The sequence below is a fragment of the Pezoporus wallicus genome, unplaced genomic scaffold (genome assembly GCF_028554395.1).
Source record: "Pezoporus wallicus isolate ANWC-B61680 ecotype Strahan unplaced genomic scaffold, APGP_CSIRO_Pwel_v1 scaffold_6362, whole genome shotgun sequence".
Taxonomy (NCBI): domain Eukaryota; kingdom Metazoa; phylum Chordata; class Aves; order Psittaciformes; family Psittacidae; genus Pezoporus; species Pezoporus wallicus.
In genome coordinates this window covers 8,574,641-8,592,751 of record NW_026637663.1, presented here as the reverse complement: position 1 = coordinate 8,592,751, position 18,111 = coordinate 8,574,641, and the positions used below count along the sequence as shown (strand labels likewise).

General features: G+C 44.0%; 1 protein-coding gene across 1 annotated transcript; it reads right to left on the bottom strand.

Annotated features, from left to right (window-relative positions):
• Positions 1 to 6,072: 6,072 nt before the first annotated feature.
• CCSAP (centriole, cilia and spindle associated protein) lies at positions 6,073 to 17,367 on the bottom strand. The gene is given in 3 exon segments (XM_057407034.1): positions 6,073 to 7,313; positions 8,895 to 9,178; positions 17,018 to 17,367. Coding segments are annotated over 3 exon segments (792 nt in total). The 5' UTR covers positions 17,352 to 17,367; the 3' UTR covers positions 6,073 to 7,139.
• Positions 17,368 to 18,111: the final 744 nt, after the last annotated feature.

Sequence of the window (18,111 nt, the reverse complement as noted above, 5' to 3'; positions counted from 1 at the left end):
TGTCTTGCCGGTGCTCTATCCTTAAACTTCATGAGTGCACTGTATGAAATGCTGTCCACACTGCCCCCAGGAGACTCCTGTGATGGAAGGTAAAAACCAGGCGTGCCACTTACGTAACCTTTTCTCCCTGTGGAACTCATCAAGGGGAATTTCAGCCTTGGTACTGAATTTATTTATTTATTTATTTATTCCCTGTGTTAAAACACACAATTCAGACTTTCTTTCCTCCCCCCCCCCTTTTTTTTTTTTTTTATTGTGGGGAAGAGGTGTGAGGCAAGAGATTAGCAATCCTGTCCTCATTCCTCAGCTGGAGACAGAAGAGACTTGCAGAAGGTCCAAGAGGGAGGGCTGAACCACAAGTATTGCATATCGTTTTTACTGTGCCATGACAACTGAGCAGGTAAGAGACCTGTGGCTTTTGTTTTGCCAGATAGAGGGTTGCAGAACTAAGCTAGTGTTTCTGGAGTTAGCTGAATTCAACCAAATCAGGAGGGCACTTGCAGTGATAGAAATCACTAGTGACATTTTTACTTAGTCTCATTGGAAGTGCAAGTTAACACAACGTAATTATGATCAGAACCCAGTACTGAAATTCCAGGGTCAAGCATGCTTTATTACTGTCTGTATATGAGTATCTTCTATTTAAAGGGTTACTTGTCAAATGTGTGTTTAAACCAGGAAACTGACATGTTGTAATTTAGAGGGCAGTTAAAGCACAAGAGCCTGCTTTGTTGTGCTACGCAGAGGTATATGACCATCTTTTATGGATTTAGGTTTGTGTTTAAAATTATTCCCTTTGTCCTGACATTTTTGGTTCAAGTGGCTGCTTATCTGAAAACTATACACCCTAGGTCATCTGTGTTAAAAGGAATTAAGTTTGCTTTGTATTTGAAAAGTCTACATTTAGGTTTTAAAAGGCTGTTGGGTCCAAAGACTTCTATATTATCTCTCTTTCTCCTATGTTACTTAGGATTAGATTTGTTATATAACTGGTAATAATTATTCCCAAGGAGTATTCTCTTCCTGGCAGGAGTGTAAAGTATTTTTTGAAGCAGATGAACTATGCATTTAAACAAACATCAAAGAATTCCAAAGAAACTTACCTGTCTTAATCCTCACTCAATATATTTTAGCTCCCGGTATTCAGAAGTGGAAGCAAGTACCAAAAGCAAGTCATCTGAAGTGAGTGTTGGACATAATTGTCTACTCCACCCGTCTAAATGGCAGATTACTAACTTGGGTGTGTTGTATTTCTGCCAGAGTTCTGGAATGATGGGAAAGGATGAGATACGGGGGAGTTTGTCATCTGTCCCCCCCCCAGCCTTACCACAATCTAATCAGGTTTCTTGGTACACTGACAAAAGTGAAAGCTGAGTACTTGCTTATCAGCTGGGACACAGTACAAGTGAAGTTGACTGAAGGTCTCTCTCCTGTCACTGTTACAGTGGTTGAAGTGGTCTTGGCTGTTGATCAAAATTTCTTTCCATTATTGCAGTAGCAGTTGAAAAGAGTGGGGGACTGTTCCTTAATTCTGTTGCTTTTAAATACAAATTATAGGGATTTGGCTGGGATTTTCTTATATTTCTTCCTGCCCTTTTCCCTTTACATAAAAAAAAAAAAGCATAGTTTTATTCTTTCTGTAACCGTCTTAAGCTGTCCCCTTCCTACTTGGAAGGCAAGAATAGTGTCATTATAATGAGTTTTGACATGTTTTTACCTTTTTTTTTATGTATACTTTTACTATATACACATTAACCAGGTTAATGGGCATGTTTTGTAGTAGCACAACTTTTTATGCTGCACCTGTCACTACACTAACATTTTGAAAAGAAACTTCCTAAACTGGGAAATCCTGATGGAAGTAATAGCTCTCACCAGTGCAAGCTATAGTGTTTACTGTTTCTCCTGTGAGGGTTTTTTAATTTCTAAAACTTAAATATCATGTCAATAACAGCCCTGGAGTAGATTTTTAAGCTTTAGCATTATAGTTTGCAAACCAAACCTAGCTCACCTAACAGTAAGGGAGAAATATGTTCAATTATGTATGGTTTTAATGTAAAATTCTTACTTTACCAAAGCAAGATGGCTTGGAGTTTTACATGAAACAATACTTGGTACCTGTCTCCTGGGAATCTATTGGATGTGGAGCCTTAGCTATTTAGACCCTTAAAGGATTTAAATGTCTTATTAAAGCCTGTGTCTTGCCTTTTAATGAGTCTGTTGGCCTACACTATTTCATTTAATGCCTGTATCTAATCCCAAATAAAGAGTCTTTCTTGGTTTTCTAGGTGTTTTACAGCAAATTCTATTTACTTGTACAAGCTTTGCCTACCAAGTGAAGTCCAGAATATGACAAACCTTAGGTAGTCTTACAGAAGTTCATTGTGTAGTCAGTATATGGCTGGGGAAGCAGGTGGAAGTGTTGAAGCGCTCCCATGTATTTCGTGGGAGCAGGGCCTGCTTTGCCACCAGCATAGGAGGGCCCCAACCCTGCAATGCTGCACTTGGCTTCCCTGTGTCTTTCTGCACTAATGACTAGTGATGAGATAGATCTAAGTCACTTGGATAATACAGCTTCAGCAGCTAATGCTTTTTAAAAGCTAAAGCAAAGAGGAAGAGGTTTTCCCACTTTAGGCATTTGAGATTGAATACACAGTTGATCTGTCTATTTTGCTCTTTGTATTCAGTGAGGTACCTCATAGCTCAAGAGTACACAGCTCTCCTTAGTCCTTAAAATAATGAATGCTATAAAAAGAAGCTTGATTACTCTGTGCAGCTCATTTGCATTACATTGTGTATGCTGAAAGACTTAACACCATAATAATAAAGGAATACATTCATTGTATACCCACAGAGAATGAAAGCGTAAGATCTCTATTTTTACTATAGAACCAGCAGCATGTAGAACTTCAGCGTAGCCATCCTTTAATAGCTTGACTTTTCTTATTTGCAAGATTATACTTGTTCCTAGTGACGCAGCTTCCTAGTTTCTTCCCCCATATTACCCTCTTCTTCCCAAGTTCTAAATTAAGGTTCCCAAAGGTTTCAGCATGCATAGCAATCCAAACAGCTATTATATTTTAGGCTCTTGTTAGTAGCAGAAAAAGCCAGTGAGGAGGGAAAGGTTATTAAAAATCTGTTTGAAGGTTCCAGGGGGAACAGAAAAGCTCAGCTCTGGACTTGTAATCTAACCCTCCACCAATTTTGCATGCAGACTCTAAAGCGCCATGCAAAGGAAAACCCAAGACATCCCCCCCCCCAAAAACACTCACTACAAGCAGCCAAGGCACTTTGTGTCACTCATTTTATTCACATATACAAGTTGACACTACACTATTAAATATAGACAATACAGAAGCATTAAAAACAAATACTGTTTAAAAACTTACTTTAAAAAACACATATTGCTTCAAGCTTAGATGGTATTTTCCTATTGTTTTTAAAGTGAATTCAGTGCTAACAAGAGCTGAGGCAGCTTCCCACTCACTTGGGCCCCTAATTTATAGGGGCTACTGTCAAGGTGTTGAGTCAGGCTCCATATATGGCTTTGCTGCTGAGTGCACTAACTGAGTTGGAAAATAAACTGCAGGTTTACCACATGTAAGGCCCTCAGATTGCTAGCATTTGGTCCTTATCACAGTAAGAAAAACAAAGAGAGGCCTTTATTATTCAGTGGCACTGCATTATACCATAAAAAAAAAAAGCCAAAGCCAGATACACTTCCATACATGTTAAAAAACTGATTAAAATGTGCATTGGCCACCTGGATAAAATTCTTACCAGAAATTCATATTTCAGTTTTGTTAAGTTTGGCTGTAAGTTAGCTATCACCTGGACTATCTCAGTTTCCAGTGGAAAAAGTCAGTAGTCTATAGTTGCAAAGATGTGACAGCAGTGACTGAACAGGCATGCTACTTTAAGCTCACAGGGACATTCTTACTCAGTTTTCATTGTAACATTTCACATTGTAAACACTAGTTGTCACAACACTACAGTTAAATTTCAGCATTACACATTGTAAAAGCCTTGTTTCACTTAGCTAAGTACTTTCAGAAAGAAAAAGGAATAAGCAGTTACTTTAATGAAGACTTGGGACAACTGAGTATTTACTGTGTTCTTACAAACAGTTTTACTTCTGCAACAGGAGTGAGAAGTGTTCATTACTTGGCTGAATTCAAGAGTCCATGCAAGACAAAGTTCAGAACTTCCTTACTTGATTGGGTGACATTCACTAGGTTTTCCATTTTTAGTGAGTCCAACTTGATGCAAAACAGCCATCTCCTGTAAGAATCTATCCAATATAGTTAAAGCTTTTACACTTGAAGAGTTCTGCTTTCCAAGTCAATTGCCTTGTCATTTATTAATGTCAAAACATTAAAATAAGTTTTTCAGACTTCAGCCTGGCACATGCGAAATATTTTGCATTTACAACTCTGCAGTATCAGAACTACACTATTTCACATTGTCTAAGCAAACCTACTAGCCTTTTTAAGCCAAGTAACACCCAAATACAGGAAGGCTACCTGACTTGTAGAATGATTTATCCCTCACTTCAGGCATTATATTCTGTAAACCAAGACAGTACCAACATAGCACCCAGGATCTGTTTTAGCTACAAACCATTTGAAAAAGCATGACTGAGACTCACTTGACCTGATTAGTGTCACTACTGTCTTCTACCCGATGGGTTTGATGGGGACAGTGCTTGACCCAACAAGGATAAGAACTAGATCCTCAATACACAGCAGCCTTGGTGCTGGTGAAGATTCTTACACACTGTAGAACACCCTGAACAAGCCTGTTTTTACATGGTTTAAGTTTGGTACCTGGTATCCAAGGCAGAAGACATTTAAACCCTCTATAATTACTGGAAAGACCAGCATCTGATGGGAGGTCCATCTTATCCAAAAATGGGTACTTGAGGCAGGCACATAGTCATCTCAGATCCTCCATTCTCAGTGGGAAGAGAGAACCATAGAAGCTGTCTTTGAAAGCATGGCAAGATGAGCCCTCCCCCATGCGGTCAAGAAAGCTGTTTAATGTGACAATGCACCAGGGGCACAGTCCTTCTGCTGTTACACAGAGCCTGCAAAGCCTGTGTGCAACTGGAACAGATATTTTTTATTGAATAAGGCTATTAAACACCACTGAGTAAGTGCTTTGACACCATTGTTCAAAGTTAGGGTGCATTTCTGAATTGAGATAGCAGCAGAAGCAACTTAAGCATATTTAGCGCAGCTATTTAAAGAGGAAAAAAAACACATAAAAGGAAAAGAAAGGAATCTCATATGGAATAAAGACATATTCTGGAATAGTCTGCCTCAGTTTTGCTCACTGTCCTGCAATTTTAGGAAGTTTTAGCCTGTGGTTTTCTTAAGAATTGGAATACAGTAGTTTTTGCTATGTATAAAACATACTTAATCATACTTTGTAATCCCAGACTTAAAATCCATAAGATCAGGCAGATTTGAACAAGAGTTGTCTGTATTTTTATAACTTTATGCTTAAAAGGCAAGTAAAGCTCAGGTTATAATTTCATTGATTCTAGGACTTTAATAAGATTAAAATTGGGAGTAATGAAGCCTGTACTGATGGAATGCCATTAACACTAGGAGGCAGCAGTGCTTAGTCCCTTTGTGCGATTACTTTCTTTCGATAACACTTAAAATGAAGCTTTACACTAAGCATGTAGCTATGTGCTGCAGTAGTAGTTCAAGAGTCCTGCTTACTCACAGATTGTGGGATGAAGCTAAGACTAGCACAGGCATCTGCTACAGAAGTGCAAGTGTGCTTCCTATGAGAAGGTGTTCAGTCTGCAAAACACAAGCTGCAAGACAATTAAACTGAGGTAACCAACACATGTGACTAACACACAACACATCTGAACAAAACTTTAAGCTCACAACTACAGCAATTATCTGCCTAAAGCTTAGTTATCCAACTGAAAACAAAATAACTTACAGCAGCTTGAGGGGAAAAGTGCCCACTGAGGATATCACAAACAATGACTGTCTTGCTATATAGAAGTAGGACCTATGAAGTGAGTGTTCAAAGTCCACTGTATGTTCCTTCCTCTCACCCCTATAGCAAGGGCTTCCACACCAATTTTGAGAGGCAGAAAGCTGCTCAGGACTTCATCTGCAAGCCTTATCCACACAATTCTCAAGTTTAAAACTTCTAACAGTATACTTGTACAATGCCACCAAATGGAATGCATATTGCACTCATGTCCCCACTGAGCATAATAGGTACTCTTTAAGTGCTAAAAATAGACTTCACTAGATAGGAGCCAGCCCTCTCCTTCAATACGCACATTTACATGATTAAGCACAGAGTAAGCGTGACCATGAGCTTACTACAGTGGCACAACTTCATACTGGTAGAACAAGCAACTGCTTATTGAGCAGCAGCTAGCAGATCATGATTGTCTACATCCATTATTTGGTACAACAGGCACAGTGACAGCAAAACAATCCTGTAGCTGTTTCTTACCCTGAAAATTAGTAGTTTATTCTAATGACCTTAGAAACAGCAGTAAGAGTCAGCAGATCCACTAATCAAACAAGGTTTTTCTGAAAGTTTCTATGTACAGACAATACTTAGTATTTGCCTGCCTAAAGCATGGACATTTATTAGTGCTGTTTACCAGACCCACTGGCTTTCCTGTTACCTGTCTCAATATACTTATTTTGGTAGAAGTATTAAATCAAATAGTACTATAAATGCAAAGGCACCTCCATCACACCTTTCAAGTCTTTCCCCAGCACCACCTCCCTGCAACTTGAACTTTGAAAATAAGGGACAATAGATTATTTGTAACCAAGCTCAAAAGACTGTTTGACTCCCTGTATACTAAAGTTCCCCCTTCCACCCCAAAACAAGTCAACTGAAGCATTAGAAAAATTCCCAAAAAGGGGAATTGGTTAAAAGTTTGGGTAGCTCTATCTAAAAGCCTCTTCAAATACTATGGCTCCAACAATGCACCCCACTGTGAGGTAGGTAGCCAAGATAAAAACATCATAGCAAATACTGTAACAGCTGGAAACTCCCTATAAAAACCTTGCATAAGTAGTTTGGTTCCTTGCACCAGTGTCCTGATATGCGTAACTTCTTTTGAAGATGCCTAAGTGAATCCAGATTCACAGAGCTCTTGCTGAGTAGCATCTCATGTACTCTGTCATCCAAGGGTTATCTGGAGGGGAGGGCTTTATTCGCCAGGCTTTCTCTGCTTCTGCTGATCGTACCCGCCTCTGAGAGAGCTTCCTTTTCTCCACTTGTCTCCTGTTCTTTGCTCGGAGAGCAGATTCATGAATCTAGAAGACCAGAGTTAGTATTACAGCAGGAAAACAGCCTCAGAACACCCTCAGGGAAGCTGGGGATGACTTTGTCCCAGTTGCCATCCTGAATTAACAGGGGTCGCTAATGAGATTCTATTTTCTTCTGTAATTTGTACCTAACAGGAGTACAAAATTTTATTAAAAATGCCTCCAGTTCTGTTGTGCATTATCTTTCCCACTTCACACTATTAAACAATTTAAAAAATCTTGAATGTTTCTCAGTCTTACTCTTGCATATTCTAAAAACCTCAAGTTTCCCGTTTCTACCATTTTAATTTCTTAAACATCCCTCAATATACCCGAAGCATCCCTTAAAACCTAAGCTAAAATAGTAAAACCAATCCCGAGACACTGAAGAACATAGTTTTGACAACGTGCTGCAGGCACACCTACATACATGTTTATATTAATCATATTTCCTCCAAATTTAAAAGCCAGCTTCTATGCTTGCTTGCTTCCATCTCCAGATTTAAAACTACATCCCATCTCAATTAGGAGAATGTGAAAACTTTCAAACATTAAAGAAAGGGGACCTAGCTGAGGCAGTAAGTAGTCACTTCCCACTTAAAGAAGCATCTTAGTAATAAAACATCACCTAACTGGAAGTGTATCAGAAGTGTCCAGAAAGGAAGAGACTTAAGCTTCAAACCCCTTCCAAAACAGTCCATCAGAACTCAGCTCTATCTTATAGATCAAGAACTTACAGATCAAGAACACCATCCACCTTCATCCTCAGGTATCTTAGGTCATAGGCTCAGACTCTACATTAATGATAAAGACAAGATGCTGGCAGGGATACAGTAATGGCTATGTTTTGCCAGACTAGGGGAACTACAGAAAAAAAGAAATGAACCTGCTGCAACACTCCACTGTTTCTTGCTAAGCCAGGAAACATACCCCACCATAGCAGAATCCTGGTGCTGTCCATGACCATATGAATTTTACCTGTGCTATTTTGCCAATATATCAACCCTGCAATCCATCAGCCATCTCACAGGCCATTCTACTGTCAGCAAGAAGTTCCCTGCTAGCGACCTGATGAAGCAAGCTGCTAGGCAGACATTTCAGCAGCAAAGCATTTGTTCCTTCTCAGTGAGGCTCCTGTTCCTCATAGGTGCCCCAGCACAAGTCACTCGTTCACAGCACACGTTCTACCCCAGTGTGTATATACCTGCCTGCTGTGGGATGCCTGGTGCTAACTGCCTGCTGCTGCTTTTCTCTTGTTTTCCTGAAGTTCAGAATGCAGAAATACATTTATAACAGCCAGTTTTGCTGGTAGCACTGTAACAGCCAGAAACAAGATAGCCAAGATTTAATCAGAACTTGCAAGTATTAGTCAAACATGGGAAGTTCCAAAACCAAATTAACAGGGAAGAGCTGTCTGATTCAGACATGTCAAACCTCTTCAGGTTTATTGTTAGAATTTTTAATTTAATTTATTTATAATTTATTGCTAGAATTTCCAGGCACTCAGAGGCATCCCTGGGAAGTTTTATCTCAGTATTAGACATGTGTCGTACCCAGGCACTAAGTAACAAAACAGAAGCTTTTACTTACTTCATTTGCTGAAGCAGAAGCACAAACATTGTGAGTTTTCTGGCTTCCAGTATCTGTCTGTCTTTCTCCCCACCCATACAGAGCAAATGGATGTTTATTCTCCTTTGGTGCATCTGTCTTTTGAGGGCTTTTGGCTGATCTTCGATCATTCCGACTGGACAAGGCACTTTGACTTGGACGTCGTCCTGGACGGCTGGTTTTGTCTGCTTCCTTTACAGGAGGGTGTTCTACAGTTTTTTCTTGCTCTTCCTTCTGCTGCTTTTCTTTATCTTCTCTTTCTTTCTCTAAAGAAAGAAAAAGTTTATGCTTTAAGCTCCCAATGACAACATATTAAGGTATGACTTGCACAGCCTCTCAAGACATCATCAAAATTGCTGGGTTTAGAATTGAAGAAGTCATTACTTCCTTAGCAACAGATGTATACCTTGCTTAAATGCCTTAACCCTTTCTTTAGTGACTACAATATTTCTAAGCCCATCCCTCTGTACATCAGCTTTCACATATTCAAACATGCCTTTCACTAGCAAGGCCACAGATAACCAACAGCTCCAGGCAGTATTTCAAAACTGTTTCCAGTGATCTTCAGTCTTCACTATCTCATTCTTCCATCTTTCAGACAACAAACATACGGACTGTTGAATGCCATGGAGATACTGCCAGCCAGCCAGAGATGAAGCCTGATAAGAGCATGTGGAATATTAAATCCCTCTATTATAAGCTTCCACTGAAAGAAAAAAAGTGATTTGTTTTCAAGTACCCTGATTATACATACATCTTGATTGTGGTTTTCTGCTTATGGAGGAGAGGGGAATATGAAGCAAAGACTTACAAAGTGGAAGACATCACCCATGCTATCTGTTCTGTGACATGTGTTTTACATTTAAAGTACCACACTTCACAGGCAATGCTCCCCAAGGCTAATTTCCCACGCAAACTTCCCATAACAAGGGTCCAGCATTTGTCCTCCAGGCTTTGGGTAAGTGGAGTTTGTGATGAAAAAATTAAAGTCTATCATTGTCTCAGCTTTGCAGACATAGACTAACATTAAAGGCTGAATTAAGATTATATAAGACATTAATAAAAATACAGGGAAACGAGATCCAATCTTGCATTATAGAGCTAGAACTATTCAGGAACTAGTTTTCCTGTTTGTGGTTCCTCACAGCTAGCAGTTCTTGACATTTCCTGCATACTACTTCTTACATACAAAAATCTGTGTCTTAGACTTCAGATGAAGGAAACTAATATTTGGTATAGCCCTGCAATAGTTCATAAATCTAAGAGAGAGGCTGGTAAGAAAGTCATGCCTTACAATAAAGTTGCTTTGAAGAAGTCCGGTTTATGACATCAGTAAATATAATCAAGTGAACACCCACAGATAAAAGTTGACTGGAAAAGGATGACCAAAGATTTTACCACCATTGAGATGCGTAAGGTCTACAAACCGGTAACAAAGAGGTCTTGAACTATTCTCTTACTACTAATCCAAACTATTTATCTTAATGAGCTGGATGAGGGGATCGAGTGCACCCTCAGTAAGTTTGCAGATGACACCAAGTTGGGTGGGACTGTTGATCTGCTGGAGGATAGGAAGATTCTACAGGGGGATCTGGACAGGCTGGATTGAGGGGTTGTGGCCAGTGGTATGAGGTTCAACAAGGCTCAGTGCCAGGTCCTCCACTTGGGTCACAAGAGCCCCATGCAACATTGCAGGCTTAGGGAAGAGTAGCTGGAAAGCTGTATAGAGAAAAAGGACCTGGGGGTGCTGAACATGAGCAGCTTGTGCCCAGGTGGCCAAGAAGGCCAACGGCATCCTGGCTCATATCAGCAGTAGTGTGGCAGCAGAGCCAGGGATGTGATCCTCCCCCTGTACTGGGCACTGGTGACGCTGCACTTTGAATCCTGCGTTCAGTTCTGGGCCCCTCACTACAAGACAGACAATGAGGTGCTGGAGCTGGTCCAGAAATGGGCAACAAAGCTGGTGAAGGGTCCAGAGCACAAGTCTGATGAGGAACAGCTGAGGGAACTGGGGGTGTTTAGTCTGGAGACACAGAGGTTCAGGAGAAACTTTACCAGTCTCTAGAACTACCTGAAAGGAGGTTGTGTGAAGTGAGGGTCAGTCTCTTCTCTCAAGAAACAAGCGATAGGACAAGAGGAAATGGCCTCAAGTTGCCCCAGAGGCAGTTTAGGTTGAATATTAGGAAAAAATTCTTCACCAAAAGGATTATCAAGGAAAGGGAACAGGCTGCCCAGGGAAGTGATAGGGTCATCATCCCTGGAGCTATTAAAAATGTGTAAATGTGGCACTTAAAGATGTTGTTTAACGGTGGACTTGGCACTGCCAGGCTAATGGTTGGACTTAATCTTCAAGATCTTTTCGAACCTAAATGATTTGATTCTGTAATTTTAATCAATATAGTACTTACAGCATGCTGGGAAATACAACTGTGGAAAAAATACACAGAACCCTGGTTTAGTTCTCCATCCTGTCAACAGTAGTGTTGACAAGCTGGACGTGTATGGTAGGCATTCAGCGTGACCCGTAAGCATCGTGGGCAGCAGCAGACATTGATCTGAAGTCTCTGTGACTTTTTAGGCCAGTGATGCCTTTTATTACCCTAACAGCATAGCAGTCCACTAGTAAGGGTGTCCCTTCAAATGTCCACCTTTGTGCATTAAATGCTGTCTTCTGCTAGACACACAGTGACACACTGAAACTGCTGACAAACACACTGAATTTGGAAGTCTTCTGCCATACCATCTATTTCTGGTTGTGCTGGGACCAGCCGCAAGCTACCACTGTTCCAAGTCTCAACACATTCAGCCACCACCAGGATACACTGGTATGTACAGAGGGAATTCCTCCACTGACAGGAGCTCATCTAAGGCTGGCTTAGATACTGAGAGGTTTATCACAAACCACTAGTACAAGCTTTACCTAAGGGTCTTCACTGAAAGCAGAAGGTCCTGCCAATGCTGTGACAAAATAGCAATCATTCTTGCCAATTGTTACAATTTAGATAGTCAAGCAAGTACACGCCCAATGGGACACTGCTTTTCGTGCCTGTAGGGTAAAGACGTGAAGATTTGCCACATGCCCCAGCATGCCCATAAGGCGAGCCTCAGGCTCCCTGTCACTAGCCCTAAGTCTTGCCAATACATCCATTCGCTACCAGCCAACACAGGGGCCCTGGTGCTGGGCCCTGTTCAGGCTAGCCTATTCACACAGGTCTTCCAAGCTGTGCAGGTGCAGCATTCCACTACAGATGATACTGCAGTACATCCGAGTATTTGGGTGAGAGTAGTGAGTAATGTGAAAGTGTTTAGAGCTGTATGTTATGAATTCACTTAACTGTCCCCACAACAAAGGACAGTAGTCAAGGCCAAAGGAGTGACAGAGTGAGAACAAAAAACAGCCAGAATGTTATGTATCCCAGTATTGGGAGCACATAGTTTCAGTCATTATAGCCACGGCTGGATAAAAAGTAAGCAGCAGTAACCTCAGTGTGGTAAAAGACCTGCTCTGCATAGTGTGCCCTGAGCTCTGGGACACACAGCTTCACCTCTAACAAAGCAGCTTGCATTCATTACAGACAGCACAGGCCTATCCCTTTACAAAATATTATCCACACAGCCCTCTCCCCTGCCCACTCCTAATAAGGGACTGCTAGGTCCATTATCAGAAGGAAACACTGTTTTGAGAAAATAAAACACTGCAGGCAGACATACTGCTGCCAATTATGAAACAGGAGTGCTTTTATTTTGGGAAGCTGTTCCATCCTCTGTTCAAGGGAAAAATGGCATCTTCCTTGTCTGCAAAGAAGGATGGAGCAACACGGAGTTCATGAGAAGCAGAGGTGGCATTTAGAGACTTAAAAGATACAGGGAAGCGGGGACTCAGCAATTGCATGGAAACTCCAGTTTTAAGATACTATTTCAAGGCAACAGCCATGCCTGGGGGATGCTGTTCACTAGGATATATAGTTCCAGCTGGTACAGAAATGACTGAACCTGCTTGTCCCAAAATAGCAATAAAACCATATGGATAAATGGCATGCAGAGTCCTGTGCACAGTTTTACAGTAAATGCTGTATGCCAGAGCATACTATAGCATCTTATGAGCAGCTGCTATTAGAGCAGGTATTTCACTTAATTCACTCCTACGTTTATATAGAACTCAGTTGGTGAAGGCACAAGGCAGGTATCTGTAACAGTTGAGCCTTTTATTTAAAACTGTAGTTTATACCCAAGCCATTTTGTTAGGCACCCCTCTTCACAGGAAGGTAGAAAAGCAGCAGCTGATAGCAAGGAAGGAGTTAGACCCAGCTGCTCAGGGAGCCTAAACACCAGCAACACTTACCCATGTCCTCCCTCCCATGCAGTGTGCTAGGTCCAGCAGGCACAGGAAACTCAGAACTGATTGGCAGCAGCATTACAGGGATTAGACGGGAGTGGGAAAAACCTAGGAACATTTAAAACTACATCATGGATGCTAAGCATAGCATGCTGGACAGGAGGGGATTAAGTGCTTAGCAGGCAGAACAAGGCTGCCAGGCCCACCCAATATGGCTGTTGAAAGCTCCTGCCCAGAAGGGGTCATTTAAACCCCACTGCATTGCCCGGTTCGCACAGGAGCTCCCCTCCAGGGCTAAAGCAGGAAAAGCTCCAGTGGAGCTTCCTCCCTCCCACAGTACTGCCTGCCCAATGGGGCAGACGGGATTCCCATTTCAAAGGCCCTGCTGACTCACTAGAAGTTTTAACAACCTTCTGATTAGACCCACAGGTCTAATCTCTACTGAAGTAATATACTTCAATATTACTTCAATAGAGAAGTTTGCTCATCACGCTCAGGAGAAGCGCTTTGTGCTTAAACTGCCATGGGCAGAACCCAGAGCTTCCAGCTTTAGTACAACACCTTTCTCCAAATACAGCAGGTCTCTAAGGCCTCTTGAAGAGGGCATATACTCAGTTGTGGGTATGAACAGACTACAGCTAGATGGAAAGTAGTTACTACAGCTTAAAGAATTCAACATCATTGTTTCAAGAAATCTTATATGAAGTAGTACTGGAGCTACCAGGCATGCAGCAGCTCAAAGCTGATTAGTCACACAAGCTTCATCTGCCACAGAGTTTGGAAAATAATGACTGACTTGGCTTCATAGCCAAGCTTGTTTCCAACCAAAAAAATTGGAGCAACTTTGAATCACAGTACTATAAACCCCTAAGATTACACTATTGTCCTTTCCTGTGCCACAAACTACTCCTCGCCATGTTCTTGGGCCAGCAAATACACCCGCAACACAATGGCGGGCAAGATCAGGAAACAAGTTTGAAACTGGTTATTTTGCAGAGATGCACTAATACAGATCAGTAACTTTCCAGCTACTGTGTGGCAACTGCTTTGACAGCAGCTTGTCACTACTGCCATTTAAGACCACTGCACAAACATGGTGAAGGCAAATGACAATAGGGCTGAAAGATGCCTTCATCCAGCATGCGTGTGCAGTGGCATCATTTCACAAGCAACAGGTCTGACAGCAGCACAGCTGCCAAGAGCTCCTGTCTTTCACTTACAGGTCCACTGAGCTGTGTTGACAGTTTTGAGGATGTGTCAACTAGACCAGTTGATTTAGGCCAAGATTTTGCTGGATTGTGTTTAAAGCACATCTGTGCCTGGACATGTTCTACAGAACAGTTGCTGCAAGTGAAGAGCCAGAAGGAATTAACCCAAATATGCCACCAAGCACACCTTAGGATCACTCAGTTGTAGCTTACACACAAGCACCATGGCAAAATGCGTTTGTCCTGTGTGGTATCTCAGATGTTCATACTGGTTGTACTTTAGACCAACACCACTAAATCTTAAAGGCATGCTGTATGCATCAGCTTTCTCTACACACCCCAGAAGCACTTACAGACTGCTTTACAAACACTCACAGGCTCATCTTCATAAGGGAAAAGCAACCATGGGCACACAGCATTACAAACTGGCTTTATCACACATACTAGGCAACATGAGCACTGGCCAAATACTCTTGTCCACAAGCATTATCAGTACTACTCAGCCAGAAATCAGGTTCCCCACAGAACAGAGGGAAGCAGCAGTAGCCAGGTAACAACCAGAATGCTGCAGCATGTGGGTGGATCTCAGATTCAGAAGACAAAAGATGTCATCAACATGAGCACACTCAGCTACCCCCACAGCGCTTGGGTATAATTAAGTTCCTCCAGAAAAGAAAAGGCAGTTGAATAATAGAAGATTCAGAGTGGCAGTCTCCATGTTATCTCCTCCACAGGTTTTAATTAGCCAGCCACTATGCAAAGGAAACATCCTTACAAATGTTCAATACTAAATCACTTGCCTATACATTAGCATATACCCTAATATACAATAAATTCCCACTAAATCCTGATGCCTAAGCAGAGTTGCTTTTGGTCCTTTTGCTAAGGACTTAGTAAAGCCCTTGAATACTTGGAGAGCTTAAAACAAAATAAAATGTTTATCCTAAGCCACCTAGCAAAGAAATAAATGTTAGGCACAGCTTTTTCTCCCATTACGAGTGTAAAATAGCAAGGACCTAATAGAACATTAGGCATTCCCTTCTAGCAGCCATGGCAAATGTGCATCAGCTACAAAGCCACAATCATCCAAAATCCCATAGCTTAATATGCCACAGTCCCTTAGCAACTGATGCTGTAATGAGGATACAGAGGTGGATGCACTGGATAGTGGCACACAACGTCACTGATGACAAAGTGTCTGCATGAGCAGCACATCCACAGCTATCAAGCTTTAACTCACTGCCAAAGCCAGCCCAGCCAGAACCAGGCAACAACTGCAGCCAGACCTGCAGGTGCCCTGGCAGCCAGCAGATGTGTGCACCCCAGCATGGAGCTAGGGCCACAGAAACACCCAGCCATGAGGAGGGCAGCTCACTGCAAAACCCCACGTAACCAGCATGCCCTGAGACACCAGGCCTCTTCAACAGACGACTTCAGCAAAGCTAAGCTTTTGTATAACATGGTATCCTTAAGGGCTACAAGCACAGTTTAGTCTTGAGTATCAGAATATAGATTATTCTCATAAACTCAGGCCCCAAGGGATACTGAAACAGATTAATCATCCCACTTCAAACAACCACATCTAACCAGAAAAACCATTCAGGCAGCGTGAGGCTTAACTGATCATTTCTCAAGGACTTTCCTTGCTACAGTACAACAGATACATAGAGGATTCAAAAGGCATTGCAAAAGACCCATCAATGGCTGCCAGATAAAGTTTTCTATCATTATAGGTAAGAGACAATATGCTATAGGATAAAAACCCCACCAACCTAGGAAGCTTGACAGTGTCATTACCTGTCTACCCACTCTGCATAGTTAATTCTTGAGATACCAAAAGGTAAGATACGCTAAAAGAGAGCAAGACATCACCAGCTCTGCAGCTGCTCAGGCCTACACAGTTGTCTGCAAGCTGCAAACCCAAGGCCAAACCTCAGGTAGAACTGGGAACCAAGCGTTCAGCTGCGGCAAACTACGTGTGCACATCCAGGAAAGCAACCGTGCTAAGTGCCCGCCACTGGCAAGCAGTCCAACTTGCCGCTGCTTTTGCCAGAGAAACAGCTTATATAATTGCAGAGATGCTGCGCTCCCATGGCAACAGTTTACATCAGTGGCTGTGACTCAGGGTGAGAGTTACCACCGCTTGGCTCTTTAAAGAAACACCTCCGATGCCGCAGCTACGGCTTCTCCGCAGGCCAAGAGCAAGGAACCCATTAACAGCATTCCCTTCTGCCCCGACGTGCCTCCGAGCCCTGCCCGGCTTCCCGCACACCTCATTTGGAGAGCACCAAGCTGTACCCCCCCAGCTGTATGACACAACCCACGCTGCCCTGGCCCTGCCGCGCCACCGTCCTCCCCCAGACCCGGCCCTTCGGACATGCCCGGGCCGGCAGGGCCAGCGGGGTCACTCCGGCGTGGGGGAACAGCACCCCCGCCGCAGCGGAGCGGCCGGAGCCATTTTTGACGTGCACCGCTCAGGCCGGGCAGGACCCGCCTGGCTCCGGCGGCGGCAGGCAGCGCTGCCCCACGACACACAGACACCCCCCCCCCCCCCCCCCAACACTTACCACCATTACCCCGCTCCCGACCGGGGCTGGCCCGTCCCGCCTCACTCGGTGCCGGTGGTGCTGCAGGTGCCGCCGCCTCCTCCTCCTGCGCGGCTGCGGGGCTGCTGGCGGCCGGCGGCGAGGGGGACCCGGCGGTGCTGCTGCCGCCGCCGCTGCCGCTGTCGTCCTCCCAGCCGTCCCACAGCCAGGGCCGGTGCGCCTGCTCCAGGAGGCGGCGGCTGAGGCGGTAGCGCAGCAGCTCCAGGTAGCAGGCGCCGCACGACTCCCACTTGGGTTCCTTGAAGCGCTTCATGTACTCCGTCTTCACGCGCCGCGCCGGCACCACCATGGCGGAGCCGCCACCGGGGAAACGGGAACGACAGAACCCGCCCCCTCCCGCTGCAACGTTTAAATCCAAACAGCGGCGCCAGGCCCCGCCCCGCCCGCCCAGCGCCAATCGTGGCGCGCAGCCCCCTCCCCAACCAGCACCGCCCTGCGCGGCATCTGAGGCTCGGCTCGGCTCGGCTCGGCTCGGCTCGGCTCGGCTCGGCTCGGCTCAGCTCAGTTAGGCTCGGCTCGGCTCGGCTCAGTTAGGCTCGGCTCAGTTAGGCTCGGCTCGGCTCAGTTAGGCTCGGCTCGGCTCAGTTAGGCTCGGCTCAGTTACACTCTGCTAGGCTCAGCTCGGCTCAGTTAGGCTCAGCTCAGCTAGGCTCAGTTAGGCTCGGCTCAGGCTCGGCTCTGCTAGGCTAGGCTAGGCTAGGCTAGGCTCAGTTAGGCTCAGCTTGGCTAGGCTCTGCTCGGCTCAGCTAGGCTCAGTTAGGCTCAGCTCGGCTAGGCTTGGCTCAGCTCAGCTCGACTCGGCTTAGCTAGGCTCAGCTCAGCTAGGCTCGGCTCGGCTTAGCTAGGCTCGGCCAGGCCAGGCCAGAATGAACTAAACTAGACTAGACCAGAACAGAACAGAGTAGTAGAGTAAATTATAACAGAATAGAATTAGGCTGAAGTGCTGCAGCCTCGCCACCCCCCGGCTATATCTCAGAAGCATCGCCCAGCCCAAGCACGGTCTCACAGGAGCAGGCCCCATGTGCTGCCCTGGCACACAGCATCCCGCA